A 17,326-nucleotide genomic window follows, 5' to 3' on the forward strand; every position below is an offset into this window, starting at 1 on the left:
CAATCACCTTTTAGTTACGACCAAAGTTTTCCTTCCCCAAAACAACATCCCAAAATAATATTGAGGCAAGGTCATCCTTACCACCACCCACATTATTAATCGTCTACCCACCATCGTTCTTGACTTCAAAAGTCATCTAGAAACAATTCAAAACTTTTACTTAGCAGCAAGTGACACAAACTATCTGGTTCTCCGAAATATTGGGTGTGTTTTTATTCATTCCCATTAAAGAGGGAAACTTGCACTTGGTGAGATGGGAGGAGTTAAAAAGATCTACTACTGTGGGGGGCCTTGGACTGCGATCCATGGTGCAGATGAATAGGGCTCTACATCGCAAATGGCTCTAGAGGTATTATAGAGAGGCGGTTCGTTTATGGAAGCGGGTGGTGGAGGCAGGGGGGATGGCAATTTGCGGGTGATGACAATTCGAGTACTGTTAGACCTCACGGCAGAAGTCTATGGAAGAAAATTCTGATGGAAAAGAAATACTTCACAAACTGCACTAGATGGTGTGTTGGGAAAGGTGACAAGATTCGGTTTTGGGAAGGGATGAATACCAACAGCTACTGTTTTATGTGTCCCAGATCAGATTGAGTGATCAACTGAATCAAAACTCATGGAACCTTTAAAAAAATGGTTCTTTCTCTGTCAAATCATATTACCAACAGTTGAGTAATGAGGTGGATAGGAATTTTTCTGCCTTTCCATGCAAACTGGTTTGGAAGACAAATGCTCCACCAACAATGGCTTTTTTCACATGGGAAGCATGCAAAGGAAGCATTTTGACAACGAATATGCTGATGAGAAGAGGCAGATGTATGGTTAATCGCTGTTTTATGCATAAAATGAGTACAGAAATGTGTAATCACCTGTTGTTGTGGTGTCCAATGGTGTATAGTTTATGGAACATGATATATGGACTTTTGGGGATAAGCTGGGTCGTGGCAGGCTCTGTGAGAGATGAAATTTGGGCATGGGCAGGCCTATACAAAAAGAAGAAGCACCTAACCCTTATCTTTCTATTGATCTTTTGGGTTGTGTAGAAGGAAAGAAATGAAAGAGCTTTCGATGAAATTGAAATTAAAAAAAAAATAATAATAACATAAAAGATAGATGGTTTCATACTTTTCGATATATGCTATTAGGTCATGATTTAAATGGTTTGGGTGATTTTGGGTTAAGTCACGGATCACTTGATTGAAATGTAAATAATTCTGCACATGAGTGGTACCTCCTTGGTACCATTGTTTATATATACTACAATTTTATTTCAAAAAAAAGAAAAGAAATTTGATCTCTGGGCCCTAAGATGTATATCTGTAGGGTACCTCTTCTCTCAAAAAATGTATAAATGTTACAATCCGACAATTCAAAAATTTTACTACAGATATTACATTTGTTGAACAAGAATCTTACTTAACCCAATCTTATATTCAGGGAGTGCTTATATTGGAAGATAAAGATATGAAATTCTTAACAGACTTTACCCTACCACATTTGTCACATAACCTTTTAGCACACACCCCAACACCATCACCACAAGAGGACCTTCTGAATCCACCAAAAAAAATTATCTACTCAAGGGATCATATCAGAACCAAGATTTTCTCAGGTGTATACAAGAAGTAAGATGTTGAGTATTGATTCTAAACTAGTCCAAGAATCCAACCTTAATCCTAGAACTGAGGTATGCCCTAAGAAATTTATAAGTCTAATAATAATATACCTATTGCACTTTGTAAAGGTATAAGAGAATGCACAAAATACTCACCTCGTGTCATTTGATAAGTGTTCATTGTTCTCACAAGTTTAAATATTGAATGTATTTCTAACAAAGTATCTAAGGCATTATCTTGTAAAAAATAGAAGAATACTATAAATATGAAAATGCAGACACTTGAAAAAACCATAAATGATAATTGTAAATCTACCCAAAAGTAAGAAACTGATGAGATGCAAATGGTTTTTTACTATCAAATACATGACATATGGGGCAATCAAGAGATATGAAGCGAGATTGGTGACACAGAGCTATAAACAAACATATGAATAGATCACCATGAGACATTCACACCAGTAGCTACGATGAATACTGTGCAAATCTTGTTGTTGTTAGCTACTCAATTTGACCGACAATTAGAATGATTTAATGTAAAAAACGTCCTTACATGGAGATCTAGAAGAAGAAATCTATATGGACATTCCACCAATCTTTGAAAAAGTGTAGCATCAAATAAGCTATATGAACTAAAGAAGACTCAATATAAACTTAAACAATTGCTAAGAGCATAGTTTTACCAGGTTTATAAGGGTGATGATAGATATGAGATTTAAATTCGCTCAAATAGATCAAACTATATTCATAAAATACTTAGAGAATAAGAGACGTACAACTCTCTTAATATACATTGATGATATTATCATAACAGAAAATGATCAGAAAGAAAAACTAATATTAAAATAGTGCTTCACAAAAGAATTTGAAATCAAAAAACTACTTAGTAAGTTGAAGTACTTCATAAGAATTAAAGTTGTCTGCTCAAAATTTAAAAATTTTATTTCTCAACAGAAATACATTCACAAGTTTAAATATTAAATATATTCCTAACAGAGTATCTGAACAGATGGGACAATTGAGAGATGTAAAAAGAAGCCAAAGAATTGTACACAGCATATGAATAGATTACCATGAGACATTCGCAACAGTAGCCAAGACAACACTCATGCGTATCTTGTAGTTAGCTATTCAATTTGACTGACAATTAAAATACTTGATGTAAAAAATAGTTTCTTACATAAAGATTTAAAAAAAGAAATGTACATGGATATTCCACTAGTCTTTGATAGAGAGCATAATCAAATAAGAAATATAAACTAAAGAAAACTTTGTATGAACTTAAGCAATCGCCAAAAATATAGTTTGACATGTTCACAAGGGTAATAATAAATATGAGATTTAAGTAGCCTCAAATAGACCAAACTCTATTCATCAAATACTTAGAAATATAAGAAGTTACAACTCTTCTAATATACGTTAATGACATTATCGTAACAAGAAATAATGAGAAAGAAAAGTGATACTAAAATAATGCCTGACAAAAAAATTTGAAATCAATGAACTATTTAATAATTGAAGTATTTTTTGGGAACTAAAGTCATCTGTACAAAATTCAAAAATTTTATTTCTTAACAGAAATAAATTTATAACCTATTAAGGGACAATAGCAAGTTAACATGCAAACTAACTAGCACTTTTGTTGATTCTAATAACAAATTAGAAATCGTAAAAAAAGATATGCCAATAAATAAAAAAATACATCATAGATTAATTAGAAGATTGATATACCAATCCCATATGAGATTAGACATTGTCTACAGTGAGATAAATCAATTCATGCATAGCCCAAAAGAAGTGAACCCATAACAAACCTGTAGAGTAATGCATTACCTTAACCGGTCACCTAAAAAAGGATTTAAGTTCAGGAATAATGATAATACTCCTAAAAATCTATATTGATGCAGATTATGCAATGTCAATTGTAAACAGAAGGTCTACAACATATTATTGTTCCTTCTTTGGGAGTAACCTGCCCATCTGGAGAAGAAGTAAAATGTACTAGCGAGAGTAAGTGCTAAGGATTTGGAAGAAGTAAAATGTCAATTGACAAGCAAAAGAGCTTCTCAATGAAGTCATATTACAATTTCTTGTGTTAAAAAGACGGTGATGGTATGCTGTCAGCACCTTACAATCAGATTTGGAAGTCAAAAGCTCCTCCCAGAATATCTTTTTTTGCTTGGGAAGCTGCTAGAGGAAGTATCCTTACTATTGATATGTTGAAAAAGAAAGGCAACATTTTGGTAAATAATGCTATCTTAGCAAAAGTGCTGAGGAATCATGCAATCATCTCTTACTCAATTGCCCGGTTATTTACAATATTTGGACAACTATCTATGGGATTATGGGGTTAAATTGGGTTAGTGCGGATTCGGTTGGCAAGGAATTATGGGCTTGGTTGGGTATATGCAAAAAGAAAAAATATTTATTCTTAGTTCCACATACCATTTTTTGGGTTGTGTAAAAGGAAAGAAATATGAAAGCTTTTGATAATATAGAAATTGACTTTGTAAAAATTAAAGAAAAATGGATTAACACTTTTTTTTTATTTTGTTGGGTTATAATATGAAAGATTTGAATGAGATTGGAATGGTCATTGACCACTTGACTAATATATAACTATTCTGTATACAGGCGATACCCTCCTGGTACTATTGTACATAATAATACTTCTCTTTTATTTAAAAAAAAAAAAAAAAAAAAAAACTAGCAAGAACAAATATAGAATCAGAATTTTGGACAATGGCACGAAAGGTATGTGAACTATTATAGATAAAAAAAATTTTAGAAGATCTTAAAATCAAGTGAAAAACCTTATGCACATATACTGTGACAAGAAATCAGCCATCAGCATCACTCACAAAATGATACAATGCGATCGGACAAAGACATCGAAATCAATAGATATTTTATCAAATAAAACTTTGATTGTAGCCTAATATGTACCTTAATATGAATTAAAAACTCTAATTTCCTCTATTATTTTTCTTATTCATTGTAATTAATATCTACACAAAAGTTATAACTAGTAAAACAAGTAAAAGATAAAAGATTATTGATTTAAGAATTTCTTAGGGTTTTGTTCTATATTATATCTTTTTTTAAACTTTTCTAATTCTTGTTATCTAACCTATTTCGTTCAGTCTACTTATTATATTTATTTTTTCGGGTCGACCTTTATTTTCTTATTTCCCACCCATATGGACAAATTGGTTTTTTATCCTACTTGTCCTACATCACACAAATGGATATTATAAGATTTGAATCAAGTAACTTATGAACTTTTGCATAAATAATTTTTTTAAAATATAAAGTATGAATTGTTTTGATATAAGTACCAAGGGGGTACCACCTATGTACAAAATTTACCATTTTATACATAATGATGTAAATAACATACATGCTAAGCCATAATGAATGGATGAAACCCTAAATAGTTTTCGTTTGGGGTGTTAAGCTATCTCTCGTAACATACATATGGTATATCCCTACAGTTCAAACAAAACAACCGTTTGTTGTTACATTGTAAGAAGACTGGGAGGTTATGATCTCAGCTTATCTTGTGCCTTTGGCAGAAGCAACTCCTTTATAACTCAAGTGGGGCCATTGCACCACTTGATGTTAAAAAATAATATATTACTTATATGTAGTTAACAAAAAATAATTTATATGTCCTATTATTGGCAAGTTTGATCTCATTAGTCATAATAAATGATAACTTTGACCCCATTAGTTATAATAAAAGATGATTTTGATCCTATTAGTTTTTATTTTTATCTTATATTTTATTGACTCCACTCTACCTTGGAAGCTTTCTTCTCCATTCATTTGACGGGGTGGATTAGGTGGAAGGAGTCTAAAGCTTTACGGTGCAGTGCTGTCTTTGTTCAGTGTTGGGCCTTATGGTTAGAGCATGATGCCAAATATTTCAATAATCACATCTTATATTCTGGTCTTATTTGCACCAAAGTGGTGGCTTTGGCATTTCTGTTGGCCAAGGCACAAGGATTTTTTTTTAGAATATGTCTTTATCTAATTTGCAAACAATTTGAAGGTTATTCTAAATTGAGGCCTTTCCATTTTCTTTTCGTATTTTCTTCTATTTTGCAACAAATGACCATTATTGTGTCATTCATTTGGAAATCTACACTTTAATTATGAAAAGGTAAAATTCTCACTCAAAATGATAAAATTGAGGGTAATGAAGCAATGCGAGAAGCAGCCAGATCAGATTTCTTGAATATTTTCAGAGGAGTTTCCTGCTAGACCTCTTCTTAACAATCTACAGTTTGATAGATTAGACAATTCTGCCAATTCCACTATGGAAGCTGAATTTACTGAATCAGAAATTCTGGATTATCTCATAGACTGTGATGGGTGATAAATCCCATGACATGGACGGTTTTAATATTAAATTTTTTCAAGAATTCTGGGAAATAGTGAAGGGTGATATTATGGGTTTCTTCAAAGATTTTCATAACAGCGCTTCCTTTGTTAAATCAACTAATTCAACATTTATTGTTCTGATCCCGAAAAAGAAAAATGTTGTAATTTAAAGAACTTTAGACCGATCAACTTAATCATCAACCTTTACAAACTTCTTTCCAAGGCGCTTGCTAACAGACTTTCCAAAGTTCTTATCCGAATTATTAGCCAAAATCAACAGACTTTTGTGCATGGCAGACAAATCACAGATGTTATTCTTATCGCCAACGAAGTTGTTGATGATGTTACAAGAAAAAGGGACAATGGTTTGATTTGTAAGCTAGATATGGAAAAAGCTTTTGATCATGTATCTTGGAATTTCATTGACCACATGCTTGATAACTTGGGCTTTGGTCGGAAATGGAGAAGTTGGATAAAAATGTGCATCACTTCACCAACTCTTGTTGTTTTGATAAATGGTGGGCCCTCCAAATTCTTTAAGGCTGCTAGGAGTTTAAGGCAAGGTGATCCATTATCTCCACTTCTTTTTATTATTGTAATGGAAGTGCTCAACAAGCTTATTGACAAGGCTAGTAATCTGGGGCTGTTCAAGGGCATCACAATAGGGAACCAAAATAAAAAGACAGAAATTACACATCTTTTCTTCGCTGACGATACTCTCTTCTTCTGCAGACCAGATATTGGTAACTTACTTCATTTGAGGTGCATCTTATTATGCTTTCAAGCAATATCAGGCTTAAATATAAACCTTGATAAATCTGAGCTTACTGATCTGGATATGCATAGTTCGAATCATATACTTGCTGACACTTCTCCTAATTTTGCTGCTGTCAGGGGCTGCAGATCTTTTCAACTCCCGATTAAATATCTAGGAGTCCTTTGGGCAGTAATCGCAAAGATACAAGAAGCTGGGAACCCATTGTTGAGTTATTCCAAAATAGATTGGCTGGATGGAAAAGTAAATATCAAGGATGGGAGACTAACACTTATAAAGAGTACCATCTCCAATCTTCCCATCTATTACTTATCGGTTTTATCCATTCCGAAGAAAATGGCCAAAAAGTTGGAAACTATTCAATGTTGTTTTCTTTGGGGTGATTATGATAATAGCCGTAAATTTCATTTGGTTTATTGGAACGAGGTGAAGAAACCGGTTACTGCTGGTGGATTGGGACTGAAATCCATAGAAACTCTTAATAAAGCTCTTCGTGGTAAATGAATCTGGAGGTATTTTTGTGAACATAACAAACTCTGGAAGGAGGTTGTGGATTGTAAATGGTTTGGTAATAACCGCCCTGATCTTACTGACTCAGACAAATCTGTTTTTGGGAAAACCTAGTGAAAAGGTACGCAGTTTAGATTCTGTCCTTAATGGTTCTAATTGGAAAGTGGGCAACGGAAACACTATCCGTTTTTGGATGCATAGATGGTGTGTATGGAATCTTTTCATAATCGCTTCCCTCACATTTATGTCATTGCCAAGAACAGAAATTCACTCATCAGGAATGTATATGAGGATAATTATTGGAATGTGGAGGTAACCAGAAACTTATAGGACTGGGAAGTGCAGGAATATGAAAGTCTTCTCCAGCTTTTAGCTACCATTAATCTTAATTTTAGTGAAAATCGTCTTTTCTGGAAAGCAAATAGAAATTGTGCCTTTTCTATCAAGTCATTCTATAAACTTCTTGTGTACCTAGATCTCCTGGTATTTTCCCCTACAAAATTATCTGGAATTCTATTGCACCACCCAAAATTTCTTTTTCTTGCTTGGGAAGCTGCAAAGGGAAGAATTCTTACGTTTGACAATCTCATGAGGAGAGGACTGAATTTGGCTAACAGATGTCCTTTGTGCATGCTGAACACTGAAACTACTAATCATCTTCTTCTTTGGTATCCGAACACGGCCAAGCTTTGGAATATGATTTATAACTTTCTTGGCGTTCAATGGGTTTTAGCTGGGACTGTTTCCCAAGAACTTTTAACTTGGGGAGGAATTATTACGAAGCACAAATGTCACAAATTTATCCCTCTATCTGCTATCTGGGTGATTTGGAATGAAAAGAACAAAAAATTTTTTGAAGATAGATATACTGATTTTGATACTATCAAGAATAGAAGGCTACGTTTTTTTGGTTCTACTATTTTTGGCCACAATTTAGATAGTTTAAAGGATTTGGGATCTATTGTTGATATTATTACGGATCTGTAAATTCTTTTCTATCTTTGTACATGGGTTGCACCCCCTTTGGCACTTTGCCTTTAATATATTTTCTCCTACTTTTAAGGCAAATTTTTAAAAACATATTTGGTTTAACTAGGGGGTAATAGAAATTTTATTAAAAATGACAAAAAGAGACCTCTTAGAGAATTTAAAGTGTAGTGAAACAATTGATTCTAAATCTCATTAAAATTGATGAAATTTGGAGTTAGTTGTTTTATTTCCAGTTTAAATTCTATAAGATCAATTTTATCCGAAAGATTGCCTTAATAAGATTTCCTAATATAGACTCTCTCAAAAAGAAAAAGATAATAAGATTTTTTTGTGGATTTGCCTAGTGCACAACTAAATCTACACAAATTATGCATACAAAAAGAACATGTCCTAAATGTGTAGAAGAACTTAGCTTACCACAATACGCAAAGCATGGGGATCATCATCACGGTCGTTAAGGGCCAAAAACAAAATATCTAAAGGAAGCAACTCGTGGGTCCAAGCAAAGAATGCGAGATTTGCACAAGTTTTTAATATGATGTCCTGAAAAATCAGAATATTAGATAACATACTGGAATATAAAAAAAAATACATACAAATCTTAACAAACATTAATAATGTGTTTCATTTGATGGAAATGAAGAGAGGTGATGCTTTGAGACAAGAGATCAAACTAATAGAAAATTAGTAACTGCTCTTGCTCGAATGCAAATAAAAGGAGAAGAATTAAACAAAAAATTTCACACCATGTCCATCTTTTAAAGTGGTAACACATGAAATTTGATAAATCTAGTCTATTTTCCGTTTTAAATATATCCTTCAATGTCATGATTAAATGTGAAGAAAAATTCTGTAATATCCAACATTTGCATCACTTCTCTTATGCTTCGCTTCTCTCACATCAAACAAGTGAAGAAAGATTACGTTTTTCCTCTCAATTGTCTTTTATTTTAATTCTCTTCATCTTCATTTCAGAAAAATTTTCTTTAAAAAAAAATAAAAAAATAAAAGAAACTCCCCATTCCCACTTCTTGATTTCCATGTGACTCACACTGCTTAATGAGCCATAAAAGAAAAACTTAGATACAAAACCTGCAAGACGTGTCCATGTTGAAGCTCCACATGTATGTGATGGAGTAGAACATCCACCATTGTATATATATTTGCTGTCACTTCTTCAGGGGAAATTTCTCTCAAAACACGAGCCTGACTCAATTTCAAGAAAAAGAAAAGATTATTCATCTAATAATTAACAATACTTTATGGATTAGGGAGAGATCTATCGGACAATATTTATATTAGCTATGCAATGCTTCCTGGTGAGGAGAAAGAAACCAAACTGCAGTACCAGATTTGCACTATTAATGTTTTCAGGGTGTCCCTGCATTAGAATCCATGCTCCAGCACATAGATATTGTCGGTGTTGAGGAAAACTATGACTCAGGTATGTCATAACATAATTAGGTTCAGCAGATGGAGAGAGAAGCTGGGTGCATTGATTAATAACAGTTGTTTCTGCCTGCAAAAAGAGTATTGACAAAGTCGTAGCATCAAGTTCTGCAAGCAAATAGGTATTGAAAGATAGTGCAAAGTGAATTTCAAAATTTATGAGCTCAGCAACTTCACTAGGTTCCAAGATTTGCACGTCCAATATATTGAACTCGTAAGAGAGGTAGAGAGGAGTGTGATTGCAGATAAGTAATAAATGAAAAGAGCATTTTCTTTTATAAAAGAACAAATATTATTTGGAAGGAAGAAAGAAAAAGTAATTATAAGGAGGACAAGATACCCTCCCAGAACATAGAAAAGAAAAACCAAGGAGTGAAAGAACCTAATACAATCTTTTCCAGCCATCAAAACCATTTTTGAACAGTTTTTAAAAACTCTGGCATTCCCTTCTAGCCATAGGACCATAAATCAACAAAGATCTCCCTCCATAATATTTTCTAATCATTGTTCCTCCAAAACCCATGCAGAGTAATATGATCACAAAACATAACTTCTCCAGGTACAGGACTTCTCAAGTCATGAGATTTAATATATCCGCAAAGCAGCATCCTCAAAGTAAAGAAGCAAGCTCATTAATACAATGAAACGGATTTATAAACCTTGTTCATGCTTCTCATCAAAACTAGCCGTATGGCTTCCGTAAAGGCAAGAGCAGATCCAACAAGAAACAAAAATGTCAACCTACAATCCCTTTTCCACATGCTGATGAGAATCTTTGAAACTCACAATGAAAGAAATTGGAGAAAAATGAAATTAAATCACACCGTAAGCAGTATTACAATGCTTAAAGATAACAGAATAACTGCAACTACTAGAAAGACCTGCCTTGCAATTTATGGATTCATATTCTGCACAAAGGAGCCTTTCATTTACTCTTGATCAAAACATTCTTAAATTTATTTTTTTTTGAAATAAAAGTGTGAATATGTAATGATGTAAGGGCGCCACGGGGGCACCACCCATGTACAAAAAGTTCACATGTCCGTTAGCATATCAACAATAAAACCAAAATCATCAAAACAATCTAAATTATGCCCTAAAATTATAGAGCCAAAATAATGGAACCAATTATCAATGATGATGCTTAGATCTGCATTTTTTCCTTCAAAAGCACGGTTGATGGTGAGAGGAATGAGCCCTAGAGACTTATTCTTGCTGCTAAGACCTTCCCAAGCTAGTAGTCGGCATTGTTTCATTCCTAACCCAAGAAATGTCCAATAAACCAAGACTGTGGACCAAAGATTCAGAGATAAAGAGCATTTGAGAAGGTGATGATTGCAAGTTTCCAGACTGTTTTTGCATAAGAAGCAGCGATTGACAGTGGTAAGGCCTCTTTCCATCAGGTTATCCATCATGAGAATGCGACCTCTCGCAGCCTCCCAAGCAAAGAAAGACATTATGGGAGTGATTCCCAATTTCCAAATTATATTTGCGGGGAAATTTCGCAGCCCTCCAGTAATGTTTCTGTAGAAAATCATAGAAGGGAATTTGGTTTAATTTCTGTTTGGCTAGTAGGAGGAATCATCAAATGGTTAAGGTGTGTCCGGTAACCATATATTGTTATTCCTTTCCCCCATAAAACTGTTAGGAATTGGTTGTATTCCTTTCCTACAAATAAGCACCTCATGGTGAAGGAAATAAGACAAATAGAAGAGAATTTTTCCATTCTCAAAACTTCAGTTTCCAGTCAAGAGATTATAAAGGGATTTGACAGAGAAATGACCATTCTTGCTGTGGATCCAGTTGAGCTTGTCTTTTGGTCAGATAAATGGAAATTTACCAAAGTCTGGAGCAAATCTTCATACTCATCTAATTCCCAGTCCTGCAAATGTCTATTAACCAAAACCTGCCAGTGCATATGCGAGTCATAAACAGTAGCTTCATGGACCAGCATTGTTTTGTCTCTGGCTATTGCATAAATCTGTGGAAAACGAGCCTGTCGAGTATCTGAACCTTGCCAAATATCATACCAGAACCATATCTTCTTGCCTTTGCCAATTTTCCATCTAGCATTGTGTAATATTAGATTGTTGAGTTCCCAAATCTTCTTCCATAAACTTAGCCCATAAGAGCTGTTTTTAATTTGGCCAAAATCATGAGTATTCCCATTGAACCATTTGCATTTGATCACATTTTTCCAGAAGCTGCTCTTATCATTCCAGAATCTCCAAATCCACTTACCCAGTAGTGCCTTGTTGAGTTTGTCCAAAGATCTCAAACCCAAGCCACCCTCTTTGTAGGGCTTTTTGACATTGTTCCAATTTACAAGGTCGTATTTTTTGATATCGTTATCGTTGTCTCCCTATAAGAAGTTGCATTGAATAGTTTCTAATTTTCTTGCAACATTGGTTGGCATGTGAAGCACGGATAAGTAATAAATTGGAAGATTCGAAAGAGTGCTTTTGATGAGTGTCAATCTACCACTTTTGGATAAGAGGTTCCTTTTCCAATTAGCAAACTAATTATGGAACATATCAATGATAGGATCCCAACTTTTTTTATCATTGAATTTGGCACCAAGAGGGACACCTAAATAAGTGATGGGCAGTTGGAAAAGTTTGCAGCTCAGAACCTGGACCAATAGGTCCCCAGCAAAGCCCCCAAGGACAACCAGCTCAGATTTAAGAAGATTACTCTTGAGACTCGAGAAAGTAAAATGCATTTCAAGAATAGGCATAGAACTGATCTCCGGTTGGCAGAAGATAAGAGCATCATCTGCAAAGAAGAGGTGTGAGATTTCCATAGAATTTCCATTGTGGCCTACAGTAATCCACTTAAGAATGGGTAGCTCCTTTGCTCTCCCAAGTAATTTGTGTAGGGCTTCCATCACTATGATAAACAGAAGAGGAGATAGGGGATCTCCTTACCTCAGGCCTCTAGAGGCAGTAAAAAAATGAGATGGACCACCATTAATAATAACCGCAAAACTAGAGGAAGTAATGCAAGTTCTGATCCAATTTCTCCATTTGTTGCCAAAACCAAGTCTTACCAAAATGTAATCAATGAAGCCCTAGTTGATGTGATCAAATGCTTTCTCCATATCTAGTTTGCAAAGCGCCCCAGGCTTGTTACTTCTTATAACACCATCCACCGTTTCGTTAGCAATTAGGATTGTGTCTGCAATCTATCTGCCAAATACAAATGCGTTTTGGTAATTGCCAATGAGTTGATTGAGCACCTTGGAAAGTCTTTTTGCCAACACCTTATATAGAAGCTCATAAATGCAACCAATAAGACTTATTGGCTGATAATCATCAATACATTCAGGGCAAGTTTTCTTACAAATCATAACAAGAAAAGCAGAGTTGAGAGATCTTACAAAAGTTTCATGTTCATGAAAGTCTTTCAAGAAATCAATGATGTCTCCTTTAACAATCTCCCAAAAGGATTGAATGAATTTGATATTAAATCCATCTGGACCTGGGGCCTTGTCCCCATCGCATTCCCAAAGACAATCAAGAAGTTCATTCTCTATGAAGTTCATTTCCAATTGATTTGATTCCCTTTCATCAAGGCTGTTGAATGTAAGATCATCCAGTCTAGGCCAGCAAGTAGTAAGCTCTGTGTATAGCTTTTGAAAGTGCATTCTTTCTCCTTCCCTTAACTCCTCATTTCCTTTGGTAAGCTTGCCATCAATGATTTCTTCAATGTAATTTATTCTTCTTCTATGATTAGCAAGCATATGGAAATACTTGGAATTTCTATCACCATTCTTTAACCATTTTTTCCTAGAGTTTTGCTTACATGCAGTAGCTTCCATTTGTAAACAGTGAGCCAAGTCTACTTCCAACGATTTCTTTCTTTCTTTTTCGTGGAGGTCAGGGTCCTGTTTACTTCACATATGTCCAATTCTTCAATTTTAGTGAAGATGTCCGAGACTTTTTCCTCCTCCTTTCTGCTAGTGGTTTTTGCCCATATTTTAATTTCAACTTTGAGTTTCATGAGCTTGTGGACAATTTTGTAACTGGGGGATCCCCTCACATAAGTATTGTTCCATGTATCAGCCACCAGAGCCTTGAAACTATCCACTTTGATCTATTTGTTGTCAAGACGGAAAAGAACGAGACCCCACTATATTCCATCCGAGACAAGCATAATGGGATGATGATCTGATATTGATTTGGGCATTAATTTTTGGCTGATATTTGAAAGGACCAATAAGAAATCAGTGGAGATGAGGAACCTGTCTATTCTGGAGGAGGGTTGCTTACGTTGATTACTCCAAGTCCATCTTTCACCTTTAAGAGGCAGGTCAATGAGGTCCATATTCGTGATTAATTAATGGAACTCTTCAATGCCCAAGTCATTATAGGCGCTGCCCGATCTTCCGGAACTCTTTAAGATCATGTTGAAGTCCCCACCCACAATGCCTTTGTTCCCCCAAGAGAATTTGACAAGTTCTAATTCCACAGTCAACAAATTACGTTCAGAGTTGTTACATCTGCAACAGACACCAGAAAAGAACCGAGGATCTCCATTGTTCAAGTTAGAAAAGAAAAGAAATTGTAACATCACCGGGGATAACATTTTGGCAGAAGACATACACGATGTTTTCTCCACATGATAAGAATGCCACCAACTGACCCTTTCGCCGGCAAGAATTCCCAACCAATCTCGTTCATACGCCGAAGACTATTGATGACCTTGTCATTAATTGCTTTCCTCTTTATTTCTTGCAGACAGATGATGGTCGGCTACCATTTGTTGAGGCATCCCCTAATTACAGATCTTTTTCTTACATCATTTAAGCCCCTTACATTCCAAGATAGAATTTTGTCTAGAATTTTTTCTATCATTGAGATGTGTTGTCTTCTTCCCCACTTCCCTTGTTCTTTCTGCTTCGCTCATCATCGCTTATAGAAAACTTGAGTCTTTTCAATTCTCTGGAGCCTCTTTCATGTTGTTTTTTCTTCCCCGATTCAAGAAGCAGTTTGCTCTTGTTCTTGTCGTTCATCTTTGTTTTCAATTCTGTAAAAAGAGAGAGTATTTCTTCCTCATAACCAAAATAAGAAGCACCAAGGTACTTACTAATGCAATAGATGTTCTTGAGGATCCATTCCGAGTAGAATTGAACATTGCAGCCTTGCTTTTCTTTAAGGAATCGGTCCAACAAAGCAATAACCTCCGACTAGCTGTCATCTTTCATCGCTTGCACCGTATGTTGTGCGGATTCCAGATGCACCATCACCATTTCCAACCCCGAAACATGAAAGCCTTCATCTTCATGGTTGATGGAAGCCTGGCTTGTGTTGGCCGTAGAAGAGAACCAATCATTTGAGCTAAAGGTAGTTGTTGTCATATCATGGCAAAGCCCTGCACTCACCTTCGGACTAACAGCGAGGAATTTTTGTCAAGAGGGAAAACTCTTGTTCTCTAGACTGAGAAAAATAGTGAGTAGCCCGACCATTTTTCTCTTTCTTCTCCATTCCAATTTGACTTTTTATATTTTCTTTCTTGGGCTGGGTATGTGGTGTTTTTGTTTGCTCGGGGCAACTAGGTTGGTCCATTTTCCCTTATCGGCCCACGTAAATTTGGGCTTCTTGTTTGGTTCGGGTTGTGGTTTAGGCCCAACAACCTTGGGCCTCTGGATCCTCAGTTGGGTTTGAGGTCTGATGTCAAAGGTCGCTTTGTTAGTGGGGATTTGAAATTCAAAATCCTGAATTTTAGGTATCGGGTCGGGCACACTCTTCTTCACCCGAGAAGGATCTGAGTTAAAAGCTTCCATCGTTGCCCGCGAAAGATTTTTTCTTCGATGCAATAAGTGTGACCTAGAAGCTATGCGTACAGTTCGGGCAACAAATGGAGAGCAAAGGAGGAACTAGAGCTTCTAAGGCTAGGATATTGCTGGAGCAAATTTTGTCGGTCTTTTCTGCGAAGGTGTTCACCAGTGGAATCTCGACAAGTTCAAAAACTGATTTTATGAATCTCCACCATCCTCCCGCCCCATACCCATCAGGGATAAAGATTCTTTTGGTAGATTTTTCTTGTTCTTCCAAAAGAACCAAGACGTCGCTTCTGTTCCACATTAGTACTAGGTATAGATGACGGTGACGGTCTTTGACATTCTTTCCACAAATGTTTCTGCCCTTATTCCAGTAGAAATCCCTCATGGCATCTATGATCCATGACACTTCGTTCTTGCTAAGAGTAATGGACACTCTATTTCCACATCCATTTTTGCTTATACGTATCCTGTCTAGCTTCTTGCCTTCACAAAGGATATCAAAGGATTTTCTGCCAATAATGACAAATCGTTTTGTGTTAACCGGCAGCATTGTGGAGTGAGAAGAAAAGAGTCTTGGTCAGCCCTGCAGCCAACCTTACCTCTGTTGGGATAGCCCTAGGCTCTAATAATGGTGTGATGTTTAATAAGGAGAAAGGATAGAGAGAGAGGGTTGGAGATGGTGAAGAAGAAGTCAATGGTAGAGAGCTTTTTAGAAAGAGAGAGAGTTTTAGATATCATCTAACATCATCATATAGCACTATAACATCTTGTATATGTATGAACTTGTATTAACTTATTGCTAAGATCATGAACTTTAGAGTTTTTTATGCAGATTTCATATCAAAACTCAACTCAACCTAACTCAGTTACATCTTCCTTTCAGGTACATGATCATTCTTTAGTATCTGTAGCCAACAAAACTTTTGCATAGTTGGACAAAGACAACCCTCTATGTCCTCCAATTTTTTTCTTTCTAGGAACTCTCAAATTCCTTGGTTCTCCATCATCCCCAAATACTGATCCTTGAACCAAGACCCTAATAACTGGTATAAAAGCCGAAGCTATGTTAACTTTTGAAGTACTAATTCCTTGAATTGGAATATGACTAAGTAGAAATAGAGTAAGACAGATTGGAGAGGGAACATGACAAGGTCGCCTTTGGGTTTAAAGACTCTTTGACTCTCAGGCATCCTTCGTGTGTGGCTCGAGGACAAGCCCACTTTCAAGGGAGGGAATGAATTTATGGGCCACATCAGTAATTTACACATGAAAACAGGAAAGAAAAAAGTAAATCAAATTTTCTGGAGTTCCTAGAAAATTTCTGTATAGAACAGCCTATGTTATTTTTTTCTTAGACATGAGAAGTAGTTCTTCCATATAGTTTGAGGGTTACCTAAGCAATCATGGAGTTATCTATCCCTTCGGAGGTAGTTTTAAGATCCCATATTATTTCTAAACTTGTGTGAATATATCTTTGCGATCTATGCATAAAAATGCAAGCAGGAATTTATCCTAAAGCTAGAATTGCTTTCTACACTCTGAGACCCAAGGAATTTTTCTAATTACCCTTGTTCACAGTTAAAATAGGGGAGAAAATAATCTCTAAATTCTCTAATCCTTTCCTATAATATTCTGCCAAGACACATAATGCAATCCCTGGAGACCCTAAAAATCACTACACTGAACCCACAACAGAAAAATTACTTTTAGTAGAGAGTTTCTTTGGTTTAGTAGCATATACTCTTTTGTCTTTTTTCTTTTTCTTTTCTTTTCCAGCATCCTCTCTTTGTGCACTACCACACCTTTAACAAATGAA

The 17,326-nt window shown here is 35.5% G+C and overlaps 1 protein-coding gene across 1 annotated transcript in view; it reads right to left on the minus strand.

Moving 5' to 3' along the window:
* The window catches only part of LOC110823743 (mediator of RNA polymerase II transcription subunit), a 65,627-nt gene that overhangs the window by 25,180 nt on the left and 23,121 nt on the right, over nt 1-17,326 (minus strand). Inside the window, exons 13-15 of the mRNA XM_088214062.1 lie at nt 9,625-9,795; nt 9,369-9,482; nt 8,694-8,819 (exon numbers count right to left, since the gene is read on the minus strand). Coding sequence (XP_088070188.1) covers nt 8,694-8,819; nt 9,369-9,482; nt 9,625-9,795 — 411 coding nt within the window. The remainder of the gene's footprint in view (nt 1-8,693; nt 8,820-9,368; nt 9,483-9,624; nt 9,796-17,326) is intronic.

The sequence above is a fragment of the Carica papaya genome, chromosome 2, assembly GCF_054855325.1.
Source record: "Carica papaya isolate Zhongbai chromosome 2, ASM5485532v1, whole genome shotgun sequence".
In the NCBI taxonomy this organism is placed as follows: Eukaryota; Viridiplantae; Streptophyta; class Magnoliopsida; order Brassicales; family Caricaceae; genus Carica; species Carica papaya.